Source organism: Lissotriton vulgaris, chromosome 4_1 (assembly GCF_964263255.1).
Source record: "Lissotriton vulgaris chromosome 4_1, aLisVul1.2, whole genome shotgun sequence".
Taxonomy (NCBI): Eukaryota; Metazoa; Chordata; class Amphibia; order Caudata; family Salamandridae; genus Lissotriton; species Lissotriton vulgaris.
Genome location: NC_141691.1, coordinates 884735395 through 884760504, shown reverse-complemented (window position 1 = coordinate 884760504; position 25110 = coordinate 884735395). Strand labels below are relative to the sequence as shown.

Genomic DNA, 25110 nt, shown 5'->3' with positions numbered 1-25110 from the left:
TAAGTAAGTGTACCCCTGGCACGGCGGTCTCGATAGCATTTTCAATTAATTAATTTAATTTTACCTACGTACTGACAACTTGTCCTTGCAGTTCCAGGCTTCAATATTTATGTATTATCATAGCGACGAACGCGCTAACGGAACCCCCTAGACCGCCATTACTTTTAACTAACCAAGTAAGTTGACTTGCCTTTTTTCCGCCTCCTTATTGAAGTTTTGTGTAGTAGTACCCTTAATGTTCTAATCGCTACTTTTCATTTCACAAGTTCAAGTAGGACCCTCGTCCAAATTAACAGTGTCAGATCGCTACTTGGATCATCCCATTGAGAGATCTTGCTTGACTAGACCAATGTAAGTCTTCCCCTGTGAACATTCACTAACTAAAATGGTTGTCTCTAACTTTAAACAACCACTGACATTTAAAGAATAATTTTAAATTGCATGGCTCTCAAACCAGGCTTTAAGTACCATATAACCATGCATCTTAGCAATCCCTGGGCCAATCAGGGGGCAAAAACTGTAACTTGTTAGCATATGACTACCACCAAAATTTCTGCATTGTTTTTAAACTATTTTATATTGCCCTCAGATTCTCTCTGGAAAGCGACAAAAAATTCAGTTACCTTGTCAAAATAAATCTTCCTTGCCTGATAACGCACTGGCAAGGTAATGTAAAAAATTCAGTCATTCAATTGATTATTAAACTAGTGCATGATCTTACAAATGGCTTCACCCCCTTTGGTTAATTATGCACTGCACACTATAGGGGAGGTAACTAAGCGCCCCCTTTATACCTTGATTAAACGCGCATGAGAAGTACATAAATATGTGCATGCTATTCCATTATTCCCTGGGAGCACACAATCTATGGAAGTTTAAATATACATGTAGGAAAACAATTTTTAACTAAAATCCATAATCTTGCAGTTTCAGGAGGCTCATCAGTCCTGATGATGATCTAAAGTTATATAGATCGAAACGCCGTCAACCCACCCAAGGAATTTCACTCGTTCCATTGTATATAATTGTTGTGTTTTTAACCTTGTTGTTGTTGTGTGACAGTCCGTTCACTTTGATCACTTATGTCACGTCCTGCACCGTATTACTCACTTGAGCACCTGAAATACTGTATAAAGATTTGTGTATATATATATATAAAAAAGAAAGAATAAATAAAAGTTCCTACCTGTACCTACAACTTTCGCTCCCTAGCGTTTATTAAATACTCGCTGTTTTGACCTTTCTCCTTAGGACCTTATTAGGCCTACCCTGAACCATTGTTTCTTAAAAAGCAACACCATATTAAGGCATGGTGATTTTGGCAGTTGCGGTTATTGAAGGTATGAGTATTAATAGGGTGAAAATGTCGTGGTAGCGAGTATTGTAGTTGTGAATGTCTTTGTATTTTAGCTGTATGAGTAGGCTATAGAGACATTGAGTTGATGAAAGGGAGGAGTTGAGTTTTAGGCTTGTAAATTTCGAAAGATCCCAGGATAATAACAAAAGCTTTAAACTTGTTTGCAGGATATTTAGATGTGGAGTGTGAGGTAACATTACTTCCATCAATAAGAATAGGGACAAGCTGTTGTGCTTGATTAATCTGGGATAATGTTAGTGGAACCTTTTGCGCATACGGTGAAGCTACATTTGGTTGTGTGATTTTCTTGCTGGTCGAGAGGTCATTTGGGAGTGTAGAATACTCTTGAGTGGTTGTGATACTTAATTTCCATTAGAAAGAGCAAACAAAAATGTTTTTAAAGAAGATATTTGAAAGTTGTGTGTCAATGCAAAGAAAATTGTAAAGGAGGATGACTGCTACGAGGAGTGAGTGGTATGTCATAGTGTTTCACTCTGGGATTGGAAGGTTGGTGTGCTTTAGGGCTGCTATTGTCTAGTGGGTTTTCAGTGTTGCACTACGATTGGACACTGTCAATCTGAGTTCTGTCTTTGGATTTAGAAAGAAATTGTGTGAAATTAAATGCTGCTTTTTTATTTGAAAATCACATTTGACGTCACCATTAAATGTTTTAAGCATTTCAAGAAATTGCTAGGAGGAGATGTCACTATAAATGTACATAAAGTTGAGGAGGCAGCCCCTGAGGGTACTCCGGCATACATTATGTCTACCGAGCATGTTCTAAATTCATGTTATGGCTTTTACAAAGGAGAAGGATTAAGGAAAATCAGGGTCCTTTGAGATTTCCAAGGTTTGAAACATTCAATATCAGAATACTAGATCATTTGAAGGAGAAATTGTATGAAATGAAGCCACCGCCTTGACCCATGCAGTATGAGGCTTTTCATGCTGGGGAAAAAGTTGTGAGCGAAAAGGAGAAGGAGAAATATCAGAGAAGGACTGGAAGAGCAAGGAAGAACCATGCAAATGCTCAATAGGATGAAGAAAAGCATAGATGGAGAAAGGGCATTATTGGAGGAACCACATTACATCCAGTGCTTACATAAGGCGAGAAAAAGAGTAAGGATACTGCTTGGCAAGAAGGAGATGAGTCGGATACTAATTCAGGAGACAAGATATTAGAATAGATGTTGTCTTTCCGACCACCACCTACTAATATTTTTTTTTACTCAGAAGTAAGTGCTAGTACCAGTCAGACCATAGCTACAGCTCAAATGTATCCTGATCCACTTCTAATTGAACGTAATTTACAGATTTTACAAATTGTTCCACCAGTTGCGAGATAGCTAGCACCTGTGGTCCCCGTTGAGAATATTGCAGTTGCACCCTGTGTGGCTGCATGTGCATCCCCCCAGATTGCTACAAGGCCAGAAGTTTTGATGACACCAGTTGTTGGAAATGTACCAACAACCAAGAAAACATAGTTAGTTCTGTGAAGACCCCCACAAAATGTGCAGGCTCTAGAAGACAGAGGAGGGACTTTAGTCTTCACAACTCCCTTATCCCCTAATGACTTAAGTGTCAATGAAGATGGAGGTTTACCAGCATGGCTTGAAGAGATTACTAGAGAGAGAAGGGCAGAAGTCACAGAGACCCGAAAAGAAATAGAGATCGGAAAGGAAAGATCAATAAATATTCCAAGATTGAAGATAGCATTAGAGAGCTAATCAAAAGGTTGTTTGGAGTTTGACCAATTGGATCAATATCAGAGAAATTACTTCATTTACCTGTGTAGGGAGATTACACCAAGGACTGCTTTCGAACATAACAATTTGGCAGGGATAGCAAAGAAGTATCTTTTTAACAACATGAATCTGCATCATAGCTATAGGGTTGAGTTGGATGATCAGGCAATAAAAACATGATGCTTACAGGAATGCATTTGCACATTAACGAACTGACGAAATGTATTGACAGATGGAAGGATGTGAAAAAGTTGGAACTTAGACGGGCAAAGAAACATGAAAAGAAAAAGAGAGAAAAGAGCAAACCCAACTGAACTGGGGTTGTGAAGTGAGCTAAAGAACGATGATGGATTCAACCCAGATCTGTGACTAGGGGGTGAGTGTCTGAAACGTTTTAGTGCTTTGTCCATCTTCTCCTTGTGTTTGCTAAGAAACAGAGAGAAGCAGAGAGAAAACAGGATGAGCTGAATGTGGATGAGGCAGCAGCATATCCATTGAGGGAAATAGCTGAAGGAACTTTGTAGAATTTCCATAAAAATTAGGAAACATAGTAGACTTCATCAGAAGTTTATTCAGGTACAAAGGATCCCATCCAACAGCTGCCAGAGTAAGCTTCAACTGAGCAGCATCCTTCAAACCCCTAATGACATCAGAATATTCCATACTTTGCTAGGATGGAACTTAAGCACACATACAATTCTGATAATAGAGAATAGCAATAGGAATGCCACACATCTCCCTCCTGTAATAACTATATACAGATTCCAACATTTTCAAAACATTATACATAATCCTTTAGATATGATGGACGTTTTGAAGTCCTAAAGGAATGACAAAGATAATTGTGCTCACCTCTGTTATTATAAGAATGTTCACCTTAGCTACCACTGGTAGAAGCACGTTGACTCTTCCCAGAGTGAGCATCCTTTTTTTTTCAGAACCATCACCACAACCATCATTTCCATTTGATTTAAATCTTACAATGACCACTCTAATAAGATTCCATATCCTGTGATCCTGTGTTTTCACAGCGTTATTGAAAACCTTTATGACTAACATTGGTTTGAGATATTTGCCACCACCAAATAAACAAGGTCGCCTAATAGCTACCCAATCACCCACCTTAACAACCGTTCTTTTCACAGATTTTTTTGCATCAAAATTCCTTTTCCTTTGCTGAGCCTTATGTTCCTCTCTATCATTAAAATCTTGTTCATCCACACTTTCAACTCTTCCTTTAATTCTTCAATAATCATTAACCCAAAATGGTTCCAAACAAGTATTTGCAAACCTTCCCCGAAAAAGAAAGAAAGGGGATTTTCCCGTTGTAGAATGAGGGGTAAATCTATACTCTTTGACTTTTTTACGTACTTCACACTTCCAGTCTAGATGCATAAATTTTGCAAGAGTAATAGTTTCCTTTAACACTCTATTATACCTCTCAATCATTCCATTACCCTCAGGATGATATAACAAACAAGTTTTATGCACAATATTATTTTTCATCAGAAAATCCTCCATTTCTTTGGATATCAGCTGCATGCCATTGTCTGACAGAATAGATCTTGGATTACCCCCTCTCGAAAATAATTCTCTCAAACACCTTATGACACATTGTGTCTCCACACTGGATAAAAATAAAACCTCCGGCCACCTAGAAAACATGTTCATGATGCGCAAAAGAAATGTTTGGGAACCACCACTATGAATGGGTCCTAAAATGTCCAATGTAATGTCTTCCCATGGATGCGTAGGACGTCTTCTTACTACCATGGGTTGAGTTCTAGGAAATTTAGATTTATCACATAATCCACAAGGAACATATTCCCGAATCTCTCTCTCTATGAACTTGTCCATACCGAGCCACCAATACATACTCCGTAACCTCTCTTTAGTTTTAGTAATACCGGAATGTGAAATATGAGCCATGTCCAGCAACTCCTTCCTAAGACTGGCCGGGGGAACTAATCTCGTGCCTCGAAACAGTATACCTCTATTGACCAAAACGGACTTGTAGACAAAGTCCCTGCCTTAGCACTGACCCAGTTACCACTTAATAAAGACAAAACTTCACTCAACGTTTCATCTGAACCAACTTCATTAACCCATTTCTCTTCAGTTATACTTGCCAATGACACCTTTTCTTAATAAACATCTCATATTGACAGTCACCTCAGCAAAGTTTTTTTACAAACTTAGCATAGTATTCCACCATGCCTAAGAACTTCATGAGTTCTTCCTTATTCTTGGGAGGACTCATTTTCTGAATAACGTCAACCATGACTTCTTTTGCTCTAACACCATTTGCATCTATCCTATGACCCAAATAATTTATGGAGTCCGCACAAAATCTACTCTTTCCCTTTTTCACCGTGAGGTTACATTCATTCAGATAGTGTAACACTGCCCTTAAACTACTATCATGCTCAACCATATTGTTGGCAAATACCAAAATGTCATCCTGATAAACACACACACCAGGTAAACCCTTCAACACTCTCTCCATTACCCTCTGAAATACTGATGAGGCCGATACTAGACCAAATGGTATCCTTTTAAATCTAAAAGTGCCAAAAGGCGTAATGAAGGCTGTTAAGTCTCTGCTGTTTTGCCCCAACTCTATCTGGTGATACACAGATGTTAAATCAATGGTGCTAAATACTTTAGCACCACCCAATAACACTAACAGTTCATTAATATTAGGTAAAGGATATTTATCGATCACCACATTTTTGTTTAGTTGGCGCAAATCGATGCATAGACGAAGATCGCCATTGGGTTTTCTTGCGGCCACCACTGGAGCCAACCATTCAGTTCCCTCAACCTCCCTCCCTCAATTCCACCATCCATCAATTTCTTTAATTCTTTTTGCTTATCATCTTTTGCAGATAAAGGAAAATTCCTCACTTTGCAACATACGGGAATTGATCCATTCTTTAGCTTGATTTTATGTTGATACCCTTTCAAGCATCCCAACTCATGTTTGAATACATTAGAAAAATTTACCCTTGATACAGACAGGTGTGGAAGTATGTTCATGCTTCAAATCTAGAACCTTCCTGCTATCACTTTTAAGTGTTGAACAAGAACTAGATTTCTGGATTACCTAAACATTTTCTCTGATTTGTATAGGAGGATCAGCATTGGGATCCAGAAACACACCTAGATCTCCTTAATGTAACCAACTTATTAAACTATCTCCTTTCTTAGATATATAAATCTTCCCTGCAATCATTCTGTCCTTGTACTCAATCACACCCATGAAGCTTAATTGGTTCATCTCCATAAGCTAATGGAATAATAACAGGTTTTACAAGTTTGATTTTAGTCTTAAGCTTTAAGTTATATAATTCATTAGAAACTATAGTTATCTTTGCCCCAGAGTCAAAAGGGACTCTCGTTGATTCACCTTCAATGAGTATGTCGTCAAAAGGACAATTTCTCTTCTTGGACATATCTTGAATCTGGACAACTATCTGTCCAGACTCAAATCATCCTGAGAAGACTCTGGGTTACTTTTGTACACCTCTACTTTCTTCACCCTGGGAGATATTTTCGTCCTACATGTTTTAGAGAAGTGACCTTTTTTCTTGCATTTGGAGCATATATGATTTAGCGCAGGACATCTTCTATCATTAGCTAAACGCCCTACCTTATCGCATCTAAAACATTTCAATGTGGTGACTTCTCCTTATTTTTAAATCTTTCATTTTTAACCTCTCTATTAGTTTCATCTTCCACAACTGGATTAGATTTGTGAAATTTACTTTTAACTGAATGAACCTTTTCCTCTTTTACATCACCATTCTTAAGAACATCAACACACTTCAACGAGTGTTCTATTCTCTTCGCAACTCCAAGAACCTCCTCTAGAGTAGGCTCATCTCGAAGCCACAACTCCTCTCTCATCTTTTCCATGTTGCAGCCTAACATAAATTGATCACGTATGTGATCATTGGTTAAATTGTCATATTTACAGGATGAAGCTAACTTTCTAAAGTCTGTTATGTATGTTTCAACAGTTTCCCCATCTTTTTGCGTGCGTTTCCCAAAATGATACCTTTCAAGTATCGTGCTTATCTTAGGCAAATATTTTTTATCCAATTTACAAATGCAAATTTCATATTCATTCAGCCAATTAGCCTCAGAAGACGGTAATTCTGGTAAATGATTGAACACTTCCTGTCCTTCTGATCCCAAGCAATGTAAAAGAAGTGAAGTATTTCTTTCAGCACTAATGATGTCCAGCAAACTTTGGCATATCTCTCGAAAACACGCTTCCATTTCTTCCATCTAATTGGAGGATCACCCGGTGACTTCAAGAAGAAAGGTGCCACTGATACATTCTGCATCTTTAATGATATAGGCCATAATTCAATAAAGCTGAATGCTCAAGTAATATAAGCGTGCAAATCGCTGATGAAAATGATGTGCTTTTCATAAAATATGCAATTCACAGTCTATCAATAATAAGCGTGCAAATCGCTGTTGAGATGTTTTAGTAGAAAAATGATTTGCCACAGAGTGTACTTACTAAGAGACACCAAATCGCTATGACTACGAAATGTAATATTAGCCCCACAGTACCTTTATCTTCTGATAAGCATGCAAATCACAGTCACAGTGGATGAAATAAAATATTTATGTGAGCGTGCAAATCGCAGTCAATATCTTTTTAAAAATGATTTGCCACACAGTGTATCCTGCTGAAATCACAAAATAAATATTAGCACACTGTACCTTTATCTTGTGAAAAATATGCGAAACGCTGCCATAGTCAGAAATTAAAATGGTGAAATGGTCCCTGATAAGTAGGTAGGAGTTTATATTTGACTTTACCAGTGCTTAGTGAATACAAAGTCTTCAAATGTATAAATTTCCAACAAATCAGCAAATCTATGCATCCAGCAAATGGTATTTGATGCAAAGAGTACCATGAGAGATTACTGCAGGTGTTTAAACACCATTGTGGATCTGAGTGTCCTGAAGAAAAGGGGATTTTCATTTCATATTCATATTAGGATTGAAACCTGAGATCAGTGCCCCCATTACGCAAAGTGTTATCTGCTAGCAGACCAAGGTGTTAAATGAAATATTGCGTTATGCAAAATACTGCAGTAAATTGGACATGAAGCAGAGGAAATAAAGGAGAAATTAATGTTGGCTCAGACTAAGGTGGCTCAGAAAGGTTTTTAGAACCCGTCTTTTGCAGGAAGTCAAGGTATGATGCAGGGCATTGTTGCACCACAGGCTGGATTTTCAGGAATAAAAGGTGGAAAGAATATGTCCGATGCCAGAGGAAGAGGTGTTCCCATGAGTATAGAACCTAAAATGGACATTGCTGCAATGAACAAGGTTATGAGGCTCTCTGTAGGAAAGTAGGATCTGCTTCTTATGCTTATCCCCACATTTTGCTTTTTGCACCAACTGTTTTGACTAATCTGGATGGATCCTGCTATTCAGGACCCCAGCCTATCTTCTTTCTCCCTTAAATTGATATGTATGTACTTTGGTACTACTCCAGATTAGATACTGGGGTACCCTTATCAGTCCCTGGCATATGGTATACATGTACACAGGGCATCGGTACCTCAGAGACCTCCAATGGGCTGAAGAACGTATTATGGCACCCAGGCCATGCAAAATGGAACCTCAGGTTTGCTACTAAAGCCTGTGTAAGCTGGTGCTTGCACCATTTACGAGAGATATAGGTTCACTATATCTATATCACTAGACTTAAAACACTCACCCCTATAGAAGGCATTAACAATCCTGAAGAGCGTGTGCTGGGTTTTATGTGAGAGGGTGCTCCTGCATGCGCAGGGCCCCTCTGCAGTATTCGGAGACCATTCTCCCGGGTTGTACGTGATACTACCAGACATATAGATAGAGGTGCATTTAACCTCGCGGTAAAAGCGGTCGCGAAAACGACAGTAATGAAGTATGTCGTGTTTGGTGTCAAACACCTTGGAATCATACCTCCACACCAGTAACTGGTGTGGGAGGTATGATTCCTCCCCCCCAGCACCGAGGTCCTGTGGGTACCTAAGTCTACCGGTACCAACTTTCTCGAGCCTTACAGCACAAAATGGATGCTGCCAGACACGAGCCTGCCCTCCGGCTACTGAGCCAAGCTAGAGCAGGGGAAGGCAGCATAATAGGCATCCTGTCACAGGGAGGTGTGACCACCTCCCAGACAGGATTTATTGTATTTGGCCTGAGCGGGGTAACTTTCTCAGTGCCAGAAAGTCTAGCTCCGGGGCACATTTGGTGTCCCTGTGCATTGTCCATTTCAAATCAGTCCCGGGAGCCATTTGCTCTTGCTCGAATGCGAAACTGGACAAAGGTCATGGAAGTAGCCTCCCCCTTGCCCTGTCCCTCCCCTAGGAGGGTCCCTAGAATCTGTCCAACCCTCTCCTGTAGATATACAATGGGTTACCTGGATACAGGGCATTGGATTTTATGTGGACAAGATTCTGTAAGAAAATATAACTACACTTTGACCATCTGGACATGCTGGACTTTTCTGGATCTCCCTCGGGCTTGACTTCGTCTTCTTTTGCCGTCCCCAGTCTTGCCAATGTCCGTGATCCTTACAGGCTCTGTGCAGGACCTTGTGGACCTCCAAGACAACAGAAGAATTTCCCTTGGGGTGAAGGAGTCACTCCCCTGCAAACACAGGCACTGTAATGCATCTGACAGGTTTGCTGATCCTAAGCTCCTGCGCACTCCAAAGGCTCCAGCAACACAGCAGGTGGGTTTCTGAAGGTCTCCGAGGTTGAACTGCCCTCTTACCGAGTTTGAGGCAGATATCCCTTGCGGGGACCGCATAACCCGTAGCCCTGTGTACCGCGTCCAATTCGCAGTTGTACATGTTTGTTTTCATGCAAAAATTCCGTGCTTGGGCCTTTTGTAGCCCTGACCCCAGTGCATCTTTTCTGAGAAGGACTACAGCAGCCTCGCACTCTGTGCTCTGCTAGCTGGTATGCTGTGAAACTGCCTGAGTTTCAACTGCCTGAGGTGCCCTTGTGACTCCTGTGCCTTCGACCTGTGGGTCTACTTGAGGGTCAACTTTGCTTTATTTCCCCCCCGGTTGCTCCAGGCCTGCACTGACTTCCCTTGCTGTGGTGAGTCTCCTGGTCCTTGATAGGCCAGATCAACACTGAACTTGAAAATCTACGTTGTGTGCCGCTGCCAAGGCTTGTTGGTGCTCCCACCGGACACCGACCCCACAGCACTCAACATGCTTTATGGGACAGTTCGTATCTGGCTACTGGTTGTCCAAGATGACTCCTGATCCGCATGCTGAAGAGTCAAATTCATTGTCAACACACTGGAAGCACCCGACATTGGTGGACATTCATCTACCGAGCCCCTGGTCAATCCAAAGTGGCCCACACTCTGTCCCTTCTGCTCTCAGGTTCGTCTCATCTAGAATCAATCAATCAATCAATCAATCACAGCATTTGTATAGCGCGCTACTCACCCGGAAGGGTCTCAAGGCGCTTGGGGGAAGGGGTCCGCTACTGCTCGAACAGCCAGGTCTTGAGTTGTCTCCTGAAGGCGAGGCGGTCCTGGGTCAGCCGGAGGTGGATGGGGAGGGAGTTCCATGTCTTGGCCGCCAGGTAGGAGAAGGATCTGCCTCCGTGTTTGGATTCCACTGGACACTTTTCGTACTTCCAGCAGCAACATTTCTTTGTCGACACCCATAGAGAACAACAAGTGTTTCCTACGCCACTTTGTGCCTATGCATTCAGCTCCCCTGGGGTAGGTAACTGTGGTACAAAGGTATCCACGGGTGGGGTGACTCTCCAACCTCTTAAGTTCCAAGGTTTGGCTTCGTAATGTACTGGGAAGCGTCCTTAATCTCTAATTTTTCAACAGTGACGTTCCCATTGAATTGTACGAGCACGCAGTCATGTTCTCACTCTGCAGCGGTCCTCGTGGGGTCCCTATTCACTCACCTTGGGTGGTTCCTTGGGGTCCCAGCGATTCTACACCTTCTAGACTAGGTCTAGTCCAAAGTTGTGGTTCTTATACCACTTATTTAGTATATGGTTCGGACTCCCCGGGATCCCCCTGTGTATTGTGCTACTTACGTTTTATTCTTTGTAACTGTATTATTTGATTTGTGTTCTATCCTCGTGTAGAGGATACTAGAGAGTGTTATATATAATAAATACATATTTTTATAACCACTGTGTGGCTTCCCTTTCTTTAACCATTACTATAAGGTTGCATTCTGGTAAAACAAGGTGCTTAACATTCCTTCAAGACTTAGCCTGAAGGCTGCTCTCCATAGCTACCACTAGGATAGCTTTCTATAAAGGTTATCTTTGACCTAATCACCTTTAGGGTTGTTTGGACTGGTACAAGGTGCCCACTTTAAGTAGTGGACAGCTTATACCAGGCCAACTTCTCACACTCTCCCACAGTAGAAAAGGTCAAAATTAGGTCATCAAAAAGTGATGAATCCAGGCGGATGAGATGGTCAGAACCTCCTCCTCAAAATCTGCATGTTGTGCCTCTTTCTGTGTGTTGAACTTCTAATGTCTGATAATTATTGCAAAGATTTTATCATATCTGATAATTATCACAGAGGCTTCTGGGGCACTCTTAATGAGGCCCCAACTTTTTCTGTGAATTTTATGTGTCCTACTTCAACTAATAATAGCCCTGCAACAGCACTTATGAGAGACTGCCACAAGATGGCGCTGTCTGACTAATTTAGAGATAACTAACACACCAGTTTCTTAGAATTAAATGTACATTAAAATGACTATTTCCTGCCACCCAAGTTATTCTTTGGGGACCTGGAACAGTCTGAATTGTCACACTTGTGTGTGCTGGTTAGTAGATGCGTTTTTTCTATCATTGCCAGCATAGCAGGGGCAATGCAAGCTGCTGTGGCCTGCCGAACCCTCGCCCATATTTCTTTTTATTTTTTGTACAAATTACGCTCTTGTGTGGTATATACATTTAATCAAACATCTTGTGCAGTTTTTGTTGCAGGACAATTTTTAACATTTTAAAGTACATGGAACAGGTTACCTCTCAGGATTTTTCATTTCCTCAGAAACGTAGTTCAAAACATCCCAGCCAGCGAACGAATACAAAGCCGAGTACAGAGCCATAGACACTGCTCCAGTATTCAGCTGCGAGCCCTCAAAAGGTTTCTCAAAGTTCTGGATATTACCTGCAAAAGCCATAAAAACATATTTTGAATTGGCTTCATTCGATACTACATGGCTAGGGAAAAGCTCCATTACTCAAAATTGTGTACATCTATCAGAAACACCGCACTAAACATTATTTTATTCAAACATATTTTAAACCATTCAGTATTATCTGCAAGATAAGGGCTGATTTATGTGACATCGAAAGGGAACAATTTGGGGAGTATCCAAGCAGAATACAAATATGGTGAATCTAGTCATGGGTACTTGCTCCTGTAGATGTCAAATGGATACACATATGTCACTAATGTGCATCAATACACCAGCAAGATATTTAAGGGTGCCCAATGAAAAAAAAAGGTATGTTAACTCAGATTCAGATTCAGAGAAGCTTTATTCGATTTTTAAAAGAAAATCATAAAAGCATACATTACAATAAAAATGCCCTAAAAACTTTTTAGGCAGATTTATGTTAACTGGCGCATCCCGAGGGATGCGCCAGTTAACATGCACCACAGTGCGCCACAGCTGCGCCACCCATGGTGCGCCGCATTTATGATGCGGCGCACCATGGGGCAAAAACGGCACAGATGCGTGACGCATCTGTGCCGGAAATGTGGCGCATTGCTGGAGTTGCGTCGCAAGCGCGACGCAGCTCTAGCAATGCTCTGGGGGGGCCTATTCTTTCAATGCTGCCTCAAGCCTTACGCCTGCTTCAAGCAGGCGCAGGGTTTTGACGCAGCATTGCCCTGAAAGTGACTGAGTGAAATCTCATAGATTTCACTCAGCCACTTTCAAGAGGCGTTCCTGCGCAGGAACGCCCCCCCCTGCGCAGGAACGCCTCCTCATGGTGCAGTGCTGTACAACGTGACGCATCTCCTAGATGCGTCACGTTGTAAATAGGGCGCAGGGATGCGCCACGTTTCCGCGCCGTTGCGTCACGCAACGGCGGCGTAAACGTGGCGCAAGCCCTTCATAAATCTGCCCCATTGAGTGTTAATATATAGTATTTTAAAATACAATAAAGTTCATCAGGGAAGTTAATGCATTGAAGTCCGGAATTTTATAACAAGTTTTAAAAACCTAGAAACTGCATGAATAGCTAGCTATGTTAACTCTCTGAACTCCATTTCTGCCTTCCAGGGGCCTCATTTATGAAAAGTGAGGCATCGCTGCGTGAAAACAGCGATGCGTCACTTTTCACTGCGCACTCCTTGCGACACCAATGATGCGTCATATTTAATGTATGACGCATCATGTCGCAAGGACTTACAGATATGTCAGTATTTCTGACGTATCTGTAAGCGCAAAAGTGACGCATTGCTGGAGTGTGTCACAAAAGTGACGCAACTCCAGCAATGCGTCCTTTCACATGGGGAAAGCCCCATGTGAAAGGGCTTGCATCAGTCTTATGCCTGCTGTGAGGCAGGCGCAAGATTTTGACGCAACAGCATCCTAAAAGTGACGCAGTGAAATCTCATAGATTTCACTGCGTCACTATTAAGAGGCTTTTTGCGGGGGACGCCCCCTCTGCATACATTATACCTGACGCAGGTATAATGTTGCGCAGGGGTTTAAAAAGTGACGCATTTACCTAGATGCGTCACTTTTTAAATATTGCGCAACAAGGCGCATATTTTGCGCCGCTGGTGCGTCACAAAAAGTGACGCGCGAGCGGTGCAAAACTGACGCAAGGCCTCATAAATAAGGCCCAGAAACTTGAGGAAGTGCCTTAAGAAATGTAGGAGTATAACCTTGTTCTGATTACATGTCTCTTGTACCAAATCCTGACAAAAGAATTGTGGAAGCAGCGTCAACCATTGAAATACCATTGTTATAGGTGCAGGCTAACTCCAGCATTGTGGCACTGTATAGTAGTTGGGCCTAGAAAACAGTTATTTATTATCTATAAGATCTGCGGAATCATTCAGCATTTTTCAATGGAATTTGTCATCCAGTTCCACAGCAGCTCCTTCCTTGAAATGTTTGGGTGATCTGTGATGAGCGGGACAAGAAAAAAGGGGGGTCCCGAAGCCAAATCTACCCATGCAATTTCCATAAGGTTTTCTGAAACGCGCACCAGGCAAACCTGCTGAAATAAATGATACCAAATTAGGCAGTGAGCTAGCTCAGAAAGCATGCTTTGTGATTTGGTGTAAATTCATTCAGCAGTTCAATATATTTGTATATCTGGACGTTTGGAATCCCGAGAGTTTTGCAAGAGTCCTGCAGTAATGCAAATACTAAAATAGAGCCATGGGATTGGTTGAGAGGACATTTTTTCCATCTGCCAACTTTCTCTTGTGGGAGTAAATTGTTTCCAAATGTCCCATGGGAGCTCGCACTCTGATTGGCTGACTCATCGAGAAACAGAAATGAAATGGCTGCCATTACTGAATATGCAGGAAAAATCCTGGGGCCTCATTTATGAGGCTGTGCGTCACTTTTACGCCGCCGGTGCGTCACTTTTTGTGACGCACCAGTGGCGTAAAAAATGTGCCTTGTTGTGCCATATTTACAAAGTGACGCATCTAGGTAGAAGCGTCACTTCGTAAACCCCTGCGTCACATTATACCTGCGCCAGGTATAATGTATGCAAGGGGGGGCGTATTGACGCAAGGAAGGGTCGTAGAAGTGACGCAGTGAAATCTATGAGATTTCACTGCGTCACTTTTAGGACGCCGTTGCGTCAAAATCTTGCGCCTGCCTCACAGCAGGCGTAAGACTGACGCAGGCCCTTTCACATGGGGCTTGCCCCATTGAAAGGACGCATTGCTGGAGTTGCGTCACTTTTGGGACACACTCCAGCAATGCGTCACTTTTGCACTTACAGATACGTCACAAAAACTGACGTATCTGTAACTCCTTGCGACATGATGCGTCATACATTAAATATGACACATCAGGAATGTCGCAAGGAGTGCGCACTGAGAAGTGACGCATCGCTGCTTTCACACAGCGATGCGTCATTTCTCATAAATGAGGCCCCTGGTGTTATGAAAATAATCAGAAAAGGCTATATAAGGGGGCATGTTAAAGGCATCATGAGCCCCAAGTACTTGAGAACAGGTCTATGAGGCATTAGTAGTGTGATGAAATAAACTGTAAATTATTTAAAAAAATAAAACCACTGACTTTCCCCAGTTATAGTTATCTCAAGTAACTATAGCTCGTTCTATGTTGTGCAGCTCGGAAAGCTCCTTCTCTAATTCCAATTAATTTTTGGCCCATTCCTATGGCCACCCCATTGGTACCCACAGAGACGGTGCGTAACCTGGGAGTTAGGTTTGACCACAAACTGAGCCTAGAAACTCAAGTGAAGCTAACAGTTGGAAGTTTTTTCTCTCTAATTAAAGTACTCTGGAAGATTTTTCTGATGCTACCAAAACAGGCTAGAGCATTGATAGTAAGAAGTATTATCTTGAGCCGGCTGGATTATTTTAATACTTTGCTGCTGGAGTCTCCAAGGTATTTGTTTGAGAGACTCCAGAGAATACAGCTCTGCGCCATTCCATGGGTGAATTTTTTTTGTCCTTCTTCTATTTTCCCAAATGTCCTGTTTTTTTGTTCTTAATATCTGGTCACCCTATCAGCAGGGCCCGACTGGTCACCCGTGCACATCCACTCCACCCTACCTCCACCGCCACCTCCTTCCGGCTCACTGCTTGCTGTGTTGCATCACTTCGCGTCTTGTTCTCTCACAACTGCCTGGCCAGGTAAGGCTCCTGAGGTAATATTAATGTATATTTTACATTTATGTTTTAAAGTTATTGCACACCTGTACTATTTAATGGTTACATTTAATGTATGTTCTGTAATCTATTTTGTTTTCTTTTCCATGTTCCACATTCCTGTCCTTTCTGCCGGCGCACAAACTGCAGTCCAGTGCTGACACAGGCACCCTGACTTTGTGTTGTTGGCATGATTGTTTTTGCACAGGAAGGGATGCCTTCCTGCACAAAAACAATCAAAGGAGGTATTTGCCTCGTTCTATGTGTGCTGCAGAAAGTAACACACATAGAAAGAGGAAAAATGTATTCATTTCTCCTCATTACACCTGCATAGGGAAGGCATTAGTTTTGGCACTTCCCCAGATTTACGCTATGTGGTAAAACTGGTGCAGTGTCAAAATCACTGGCTGTTGCATGGGAACACTCACAAAAACACCCAGGGAACACCCCTTCCATGCAGAGTAAGGTATTTCCTTACGCCATCTTTACAAGGCCCTGAAAAGCCATGCACTGCAAATATGTTCTATCATCTTTGTCTCCGGAGAGATGAGTGTCTCGGCACGTAGAAAACTTGTGATGAAATAGTGCCAGCCACACCAGTAGTTTATTTTAGTGATCAGATGTCCCATTTTTGGCTAAATTCGGCCCCCCAGAAACATTAAAAAAAGAAAACTTGCTTTTTAGAGAGTCGCTTATACTGGTTTAAAATTACAAAAATGCCATTTTGTTTGTCATGCAGCTGTGTTAGAGAGTATGTCTGTGTGTGTGTGTATGTGCCTGTGTGTGTGAGAGTATCTGTGTGAGTGTGTGTATGTGCATCTGTGTGTGTGTATTTCAAAGTTTGAGTTTGTGACTGTGTGAATGGATGATTATATGAGTGTGTGTGTGCATGTATGTGTGTGATTGTTTATGTATATGTACGAGTGTGAAAGTGTGAGTGTGCATATAGGAGAGTCTGTGTGAAGATGTGCGTGTGTATTCGGTGTACGCCAAAGCATCCTTGCACTGGCATTAGAGATAATTATTGGCAAAAGAGAGGGCACCAATGGCAAAATGAAGACCATGGCACACTTGAGGTGCACTTGGGGCATTGCATCCGTGGCAAAAGGCAGGCCCCTGGCATAATTAACGAAGGTGATTCTAGACACGGGGGGGGGGGGGGGGGGCATGGAATACTGGGGGCTTCAATTACAAAATGCTGGCGCTGAATACTGAGGGAAGTTATATTGCCATAATAACCCTTTGCATATTTGTGCAGGCTTAATTGGCACAGCATGGAAGTGCTTAAATATTCTGTGTATAGAGCTTTTTAGCATAGACCTAAGCTTTAAAATGCAGTACTTGACCCCAGTATTTAAAAAATGTTCCTAGCGGTGAAGGTGAGATGGGGGTGGGGGTGAGGAGTGAACCTCCCCGAGCCTCCTTAGAAGATAACTACACTACCTTCACAAGCTGCTGGAAATCCGAGGTAAAATATTATGCCACACCACATTCAGTGTTCAGAAACGTGTACAAATGATAAAAGGACACTCACACAAGTTACTTGTCTGATCTATTTCGCGAACTCTTTATCTCAAACATCTTGTATATCTTTTTTTGCTGTGTAAAGGTGTTGCCTCATATTTTCTATGGAGCAAGTCTGCTATCTAGTGGTTTCTAAAATAATAGCACGCTGTAGGAGAAACGTAATGAGCAGGGCAGCCTGAATGAAATTCGTCTGACATCTTGGATTGGCGCTTGGCCTCCTTTTTTCAAAGAAACAATTTACGCATATAATAAACGAGCATTATTTGATCATCCCGATTAGCAATATATTAAATCCTTTCCACCGGGTTTGCAATCTGATTTTAGAAGCAAGCACAATTTTACAAGATAAGTCTATCAGAACCACCAGGAATGGTTGCCATAAACTTGAAAAATAACTTTTTCCAAAAGTTGATCAGACTAATAATCTGAGCCCCAAAAAAGAGAATTAAGTAACCACAGTTCCAAACAGGCCGATTTTTCGAGGTCAAAATCCTTAGCTGCCAATATTTCGGAAAAGCATATGTGTGATATTTCCATGGTTTCTGCGTATTTATGAATGGTATTCATGGACCAAATGTGTGGCACTTAGGCCCAGATTCTAAAAAAAAACATGGAACGCAGCGAAGCAGACAAAAATACTGCGCTGCATTGCATGACAAGGAGGGAACAGGAGCTATGGCTCTCTCGTCCCCTCTCCCTAACGCCGGCACAGATTTAAGCTGCTGTGCGCGAGGCACACACCTTAGCACCATAGTGCTAGGGTGCGTGCCTGAGTCTACAATAGGCATTGCACTGGAAGGTACCCTTCCAGTACCAAATACTATGCTTAAATACACTTTCAATCTTTTTCTACTTTTTATGTGTGCTGCACAGTGCAGCACACATGCAAAGTTGGAAAAGAAGGGAGAAATAAAAACATTTCTCCTTTTAATGTCTCCTTTCGAATGGCGTTAACTTTTGGCGCTAAACCCTGTCTACTAATATTTGTAGATAGGGATTTGTGTCAAAAGGTATGGGTGGTTGCATGTGAATGTCCATGTAACTCCCACATCGGGATCAGTAACACAAGTAGTACTTCACGCTGATTTGCATTACTTTTAGGGAACTTTCCAGAGCAAAACAAGTTTTGCACTGGAAAGTGAATTAGGAAAAAAACAGTTTGTGCTGGTTAGCGTTACTTTTGTGCAGCTAACCCAACGTATAATGTTTGAAAACCTACCCTTAGACTGAGACTTTCGTGTGAGTAAAATCAAGCAATGAAGTGGATGGAAACATACATTTCAGAAATTACACTCGATTGAGCAAGTATTACTCTAAAAAGATTGTAAAACTGCTGAAAGAAACTTTGAAACTTTCTATCCTCCCAGCCAGGCATGGCTCAAATGTGACAGAATTTGTCAGAGAGGCTCTGCAATAGCCCAGCACTGCACGGTGCACTGTACTAGAAGTGAAAAGCGCAATGGCATCTTTTATGAAATGCAGCCAGGTAGCCTTGAGCAGCTCATGGTAGCAGTGGTGCTACAATGCATCATGGGTGATACAGACATCAGCGTTAAAATGAGTAAGTCTAACCCCTGGTGGAGTGGTAGTTGGTAGGCTGCAGGGAAAAGGAATAAGTCTCATTACATTGCAATGCATTACATTGCATGCTTTTACAACGCAGTCATTACAACGACTGCATTGTTAGTACGCAATGTATTTACATTGCAAGTCATTACAACGACTTACATTAGGGGGTGCACTGGACTTAGGAATAATATTAATTACTATTCCTGCTCCAGTTTGCGGAAAAGTAGGGAAGGTGTTGGAATTAATTTCCCAAACCTCCTCACCCCCCCAGTGCAAGTCGTTGTGATGACTTGCGATGTAAATGCATTGTGTACTAACAACGCAGTCACTGTAACAACCGCATTGTAATGGTAGGGCATTTATACTAAACGCGTTTGAAAAGCAATGATTCAATTTCAATCATGTAGCATGTTGTTAGTATTGCTAACTGTATGAATCATAAAAATTACATATATGAAATGGCTCTAAATACAGAAAAAAGGTCGAGACCATCCCATAGCAGAATATATAAACTGTTTCGGTTTCTGGATAAGGTCAATATTATTTCTAAGAAGTGTTCAAAGAATTCTTGTACTCTAAGAATAGTTCTACTTTAAGCAGCTTGTTTTGTACCCAAGTTCATCATTTTTGGAAAAAGGTCAAATCAAATCATAGAAAAATAGAGTTCCAAAGTTAGAAGTTTTTGTTTTGAAAAAGTGAAGGTCGAATTTCAGAGTTGAAAGAATGCTGTGTGCTAACTTCAAAAGTTATTCTCGGTGTAAGGAGAAAACATTAAATCATCTAGGCTGGCAAAGAAATCATCTGCCACAGTAGATGAAAGTTGAACCACTTCATAAAGTAGATCAATCTTACACAGATGAGAAGCTTCGCCATCAGCGTCAGTCGCATTAGCAATGTTCGTAGTAGATGGTACCTGTGTGCCTGATGGTCCGCGTATCTCACCCTCAGCTGGAATTGCCGGTGAATTGCCGATGAATTGCCGGTGAGATCTCAATGAAAGCTGTCATTAGGATTGGTAGCCGTTGGGCGCAACACAATGCATGAGCCGTTACCAAACCAAGCAAAGCGTCAACATCCGTTTGCAATGTTGATGGAAATGTTAGACAGATATCCAACACGCTTTTCTCTCCACAAAGCAGGCATCGTAGAACAGGTAAGATGCAATCTTGCCAGATTGGTCTAAATGACAGGAACCATGTGGTATTCAGATATCTCAAACGAGCCAAGCCAAGAATCTATGTTATGCGTTCACGATACTGAATTGCCAGAAGAGCGTTTACCATGGTAATCTGGGTATCACTGGTGAGCGGACTTGCCATAACAGAACCGGAGGAATAAAAATAGTATCCCTGCTACGAGTCCTAAGATGAGAGTCAGGCCGCTGAACACAGAGTGCACAAATTTAGGAAAAATGCATAGGACTGCTTCAAAGGGTGCTAACAGACCTGAATAAATCGTCTAAATTACATGTACAGTACCATGTTTCAGATACAACCTAACATTTCTGAATAATGTATGGGGCAGTTTGTTGATAATAAGGCATGTATCTCCGCAGAGAACTTTGCAACTTGCACATCATGCGTCTCTCTGGACAAGGTCAGTGGCACAGTTTTTTGTAAAAGAATGGCTTTCATTCTGACCAAAGTATCAATTTGTGTAGAAGAGATGTTCAGTGAAGGCTATAGTGGCGACTCCCCGTATGTTTTAGTTTTCGGAAACAATACTTGCATGCAGCAAGTGACCCTGGCTGACACACTAACGAGATAGGCTATTCCTGGCATCATTCCACAACAGCTGTGATCATTCAGTATTAAGTAGCTCCCATTGGAAAGCTGCCTAGAAATTGGATCTATCAGTGCTGCCGGGGAACCCTGCAGGTGGCATGATAAGTTGTTTGAAGAACCATCGCAGGCTGCATGTAAATTAATGCCTTGACATAGAAGTGTACCGCTTACCTCCATTTCCCCACTCCAACATTTGTGTGTGTATGGTAAATCCCAGGTCGACTTTATGTATTCTTTACCCAACCTTTTATACAGGCCTGCTGGTAAGTGTTTTGAGCAATATTGAAACTGGAAAATCGTCACTGGTATCGTGATGGTGCCACCATGTGTTATCCATTCAACGGCTGGTTTCTCAGAAACGGTTAATGGTAATCTTTCCAGTTTTTCTATGCTCAGCACCGTATAGTCTGCTTCCCTCTGTGCCAAAGAGATTTGTTTATCTGTAAGGTTAAATCCAGTAAACAATGACATGGTGATGATTAGACGCCAAAGGCACATAGCCTGAACGAAGGTTTTGTAACATCAAGCCTAGCAGCATTATAGAACGTAACTGAGGCTGGCCATGTTGTAACATTAGCAAGTCCTGTTCCAGTATGTCTATGGCAGAGGATACGATGTTGTTCAGAGAATAAATTCACAGAGTTGTTAACACATTGTCAACTACAGAGAGAGCTTTCTCCAAATTAATACAATCAATTTCTCATATTCGTTCTGTAGTTTCCATTTGCATGACTTTCCATGCTTCATTATAAGCAGCGTAAATACCAGCGTATATGAAATGTTTATGACGTTGTTTTCAAGGTCCAAGTAAGAATTCTCTCAAATCAATGCCATCTTTAACCCCTTCGCTGCGGGCCGATTCCCCTGCTGTGCTGGGGGAAGGGGGGGCCCGCACAGCACCCCGGTGCTCATGACGAGGTCAGCTCATCACGAGCCACGTTTCTCGTGTGCTCATGACGAGCTGAGCTCGTCATGACCACGCCCGTTCCTTAGAACGCCCAGCACAGCAGGGGAATTAGCCCCTCGTGTGAGCGTTCTAACGGTCATCTCAGCTCGTCATGAGCACACGAGAACCGTGGCTCATCTGGGAGTGCAGATTTTTGTAGCCACTCAAGGCACAGTTTTCCTACACTGTAAGTTGTTATTATCCCTCGATGTTGTCTCTGGACATATCTTGGATCTGGCTAGTTACTTTAAATCTGTGTGTCTTGTTCAGGAATCTATCTTGACAGTTATTCGTGTCTGTGGGCCATATTAACCATTTTTTCCAATCAGGATTAGTTCTGTTTTGTTGTAAATGTAATTTATGTCTACCTCCTCATCTGTAGTTCTATTACTAACAGGTGTGGGCTTAGATATGGACGGTTTCTTTAAATCTTTTATCTTAGCCAGGCCAAGACAAGATGTCTGTTGAACAGTTTCATTTAAGAACATTATTTGTTCTGGGATGATCCATGCTCTGAATACTGCTTCTGAACCTTGTACCTGCCAGTCTCTTGTGCCCCAGACAGTTTTTGTCTCAATGTTGTCTTTCTAAAAGTCAAAACCTAATGTGGACAATTGAGCATAAAAGGCCGCAGAATACATTTGCTTAGTATTAGTTAACATACTGTTCATGCCTGTCTTACTAACATTTTTAAAGTAAAATGTTTCTGGATTTGTGAGATTAAAACCTGAGAAGTATGGACATTTTTCATAAAATGTTTTTGAGCTATCCTTTGGTGGCGTTGGATAATGTTCCCATTGATTATAAGTTAAAACATTTCTAGGGTTTGCAGATTTGTGCAAATATTGATGACCAACATGATTAAAATAATACCTTAGCACCGTAGCGGTTTGTTTGCTGTGGGTCGCGGACTCTGCTTGGACCCTTCTCTCCCTTCCGCCAGATTTACAACTTGCGGAACCCGCTTCGTGGGTCCCGCTGCGCACCAGCGCCACAGGGGAGCCTTGCTGTACCAGTGCGTGAAGGTCCAGGGCTGCGAGCGTGCGGGGCAGGACTTCAAATCCCAGAAGCCCCTGCACACCGCGCCTCTCGTCACCTGGCCGCTCTCCCTGGACACACGCCCCGCCTGTAACCTTACGGACTACCTACATAAGGGAAGGCCAGTTCCCGCCAAGCGGGAGCGTGCGGGAGCGTCCCGGGAGAAGCCCCGGACAAGGGCGGGGCCGTCTGTGGCCGTCAGTGGACTGCAGTGGACGGGCGGGCCACCCCTCTAACAACTTTACTAAAGGTGAGCACTTACTACGGATATTAAAATGGGCGACAGCGAGAACATTGATGTAGAAAACAAGATTGCTGACACTTCTGTTTCCCTTATTACTTCCTTTGAGTCAATGATAGACTCTGCCTTCAACGAAATAGTGGAGACCGAGAGAAGGTTCTCTATGGTTTCTTTTCCCACTAATAACAAAACGACTCCCACAAGTACCTCCAGCGGCACCAATGGTAATGCACATATAAATCCAGAAATAATTGTGGTAAAATCATCACATCCCTTTGCTGACGTGCCCACTATTCTGGATGATGAAAACACTGTCATCTACACAGCACAAGTTCCTGCCTCCACAACATCAGTGGCAGCAATGCCAAAGCCAACACTGACAACGACATCCCCGGCCTCCCCTCAGACAGAGAGTGTTACTACAATTGTAACTGCTTCGCAGGATGATGTCATTAATGTGGACATCATTGACTCTAGTAGTAACAAGCCGGGCAGGGAGAAACGTAAAAGAGGCACATCTAAGCAAAGCGCGAATAAAAGAAAACAGCCTGTATTCCACAAAAACCAACCAACACCTCAAAGTCTGTGGAATAAAAACAAATCATCGGGGGTACAAATCGTCTTGACAGAGGATAAAGAGGATAAAGACTCCGCAGACCTGGATAGTATTTCTGATGTATCCATTACTAATCCATGTGGGAACTCTAAAACTACATGGACCCAAACTACAATAATGGGTGATAATTTTAATCTATCCAGACAGAACGGAAATATGATAGAAACCATAGTTGATACTATTTTTAATCGGATTGAAAAACAAATGATCAGCCAGTTTATTAATGTTTTTAAAAGACTTGATAGATTGGATAACCTGGTTAAAACTGGTGAAACAAAAAGGAAAGGGTCAATCATCTTGGACCAAGTTAGAACAGATCGCCTTTTGAAGGAATTGGAAAATGCAAACAATATATTGTCATCAAAAAAACAGGTTAACATCAGTACCTCGGGTGGGGCACTAAGCAATTCTGTTTCTGCTTCTCCTTTGACGGAACAATCATCAGTTAAACCCACAACCACTAAAAAGGGGCCAGCTATGAGTAAGGCTAATACATCCACGAAACCAACTCCTATACCTGCCCCTAGGAAAGTTGTTATTCCATCGACTTCTAATACCTCTGTTCCAAGCAACAATAGTGGCCCAACCAATTTAAGCGCAGCTCCAAAACCGACAGCGGTTAACAACAACGTGGGCACTGGCTCCCAAGGGTCTACTAAATCTTTCAAACATCAAGGACCAGCATTACATCTGCCACCGGATGCCTGTCCTTTTGTTCTGGTTCTAGCAGGTGTCCCGCCATTGAGGGAGGATCAGGGGGAATCGTGGGTACAATTGCGGAATAAGAGCATAGACTGGCTAACCAAACACAAAGGTGTTGGTTTCGACATCTCTAGAGAGATTATATCTGCGCGTAGGGTATCGTGGGTTGGCCCTCTACTCAAGGACAAGGAAGGTGACTGCGTAGTCCTCAACTTTTATAATCCTGGGACAGTAAGAAACCTCCTAAACAGAAATTGTAACTATTCAACCATCCCAACTGTTGCAACTATGTTACCCTTGAGTTATTTCTACAGACAACCGGCCACACAACCTCGCCCACCCCCTATGCAATTCACAGTGCCATTTATGCATTCACAACCAGCACCATTTATGCATTTTCAACCACCATCTGTGCATTTTCGCCCACCTCCTATGCAATTCCACCAACCTTATTTCCCATTACAAATGTACAATAGATATGCACCATTTTCGGACCTGGATATGCAAGACTGACCACCTTCGACTACCTTTGTCGATTCTTCTCCGGTATCCGAACTCCTGATTGCCCCAGAAAACTCGCCTCAAAGAACCCTGAGCAAACCACTTCAGACCCTTGCTCATTTGCCTCTGGACTCAGTACTGTCTATTGTTAGCTGGAATATAGCAGGTCTAAATTCT

At 42.2% G+C, this 25110-nt stretch overlaps 1 protein-coding gene across 2 annotated transcripts in view; it reads right to left on the bottom strand.

The window, feature by feature from the left end:
• The window catches only part of LOC147722685 (Y+L amino acid transporter 2-like), a 546414-nt gene that overhangs the window by 137692 nt on the left and 383612 nt on the right, over positions 1–25110 (bottom strand). For both annotated transcript variants that reach the window (XM_086965177.1, XM_086965176.1), the window contains exon 3: positions 12154–12298. In XM_086965177.1, coding sequence (XP_086821303.1) covers positions 12154–12298 — 145 coding nt within the window. The remainder of the gene's footprint in view (positions 1–12153; positions 12299–25110) is intronic.